General features: G+C 41.0%; 1 protein-coding gene across 1 annotated transcript; it reads left to right on the forward strand.

The window, feature by feature from the left end:
* Positions 1 to 6: 6 nt before the first annotated feature.
* Positions 7 to 1147, forward strand: LOC107681640 (scavenger receptor cysteine-rich domain-containing group B protein-like; the record flags this gene model as incomplete). The annotated part of the gene is made up of 3 exons (XM_016477957.1): positions 7 to 150; positions 477 to 791; positions 926 to 1147. Coding segments are annotated over exons 1-3 (595 nt in total), but the record flags the coding sequence as incomplete, so codon positions are not given.
* Between the last annotated feature and the right edge of the window lie 62 nt (positions 1148 to 1209).

Here is a 1209-nt window from a genome sequence, read left to right on the forward strand (position 1 = left end):
GCCGACAGGAGCCAGTTTCTTCAGTGTGTTTGAGGGAGCAGAGGAGAAACTTGTGCTGACAGTCAAACAGACGGTGTGACCAGCAGAAGAAGATGGAGGGATGCCTGACACTCGTTTTACTCTCCTTCATATTCACTCTAACCACATCTGGTATGTACAAAATAGACAGTAAGAGGTGAAATTATACTTGTCTAAATTAGAAGTTTATCTATGTTGGCCTTATATCACTAGAAACTGAATAGATGCCTGTGTAGTATCTACAAACTATATCTCATGACAATAGTTCATTAATTGTCAGTTAAATTTGAGCTTTTACAGACTAACAATTTAATGACAGGATTATTTGTATATATTCTCTCGTCTATCTTGAAGTACATGTATATTTGTATTTACTAACTTTTTTATATCTTATGTTTCTCAACATTGCAATATTCTTCTTGTAGGTGGTTAAATCCCTTTCTCTCTTCTTTGTACAGATTTTGAGACTGTTAGGTTGGTTGGTGGTAACAGTCCCTGCAGTGGTAGAGTGGAGGTCCATCATGATGGTCAGTGGGGAACAGTGTGTGGTGATGACTGGGGTATGACTGATGCTAAAGTGGTGTGTAGAGAACTGGGATGTGGAGAGGCTGTTGAGGCTCTGGGTGGTGCTCATTTTGGACCAGGATCAGGACCAATCTGGATGGATGATGTGGCCTGTACTGGATCAGAGTCTACACTGAAGAACTGTGCATCAAGTGGATGGGGTGTAAGTAACTGTGGTCATCATGAAGATGCTGGAGTCAAATGCTTAGGTAAGACAGTCTAATTTCTTTAAATGTTTTATTATAAAAAAATATTTAAAGGAACTGATGTTTATCTCAATAATGAATTAATTAGCATCACACATTTTGTTACATTGATATTTACTTATGTAATATAAACACAGGTCGCCACCCCAGACTCGTTAATGGATTTCACCTGTGTTCTGGGAGATTAGAAATTCTTCAGGGGAACACATGGTACACAGTGTGTGCCGCTGCCTTTGACCAGCAGGATGCAGAGGTTGTGTGTAGAGAGCTGGACTGTGGGGCTCCTGTACAGGTGCTGGGAGCAGCTGCTTTTGACAAAGGAGACACTCAGATGTGGACACAAGAGATTCAGTGCAGAGGCCACAGATCACACATGCGACGCTGTTCATTGTCAACTTCAGCTCAAATAAGCTGTACCCAT

This window comes from Sinocyclocheilus anshuiensis, unplaced genomic scaffold (assembly GCF_001515605.1).
Source record: "Sinocyclocheilus anshuiensis isolate Anshui unplaced genomic scaffold, SAMN03320099.WGS_v1.1 scaffold23990, whole genome shotgun sequence".
In the NCBI taxonomy this organism is placed as follows: domain Eukaryota; kingdom Metazoa; phylum Chordata; class Actinopteri; order Cypriniformes; family Cyprinidae; genus Sinocyclocheilus; species Sinocyclocheilus anshuiensis.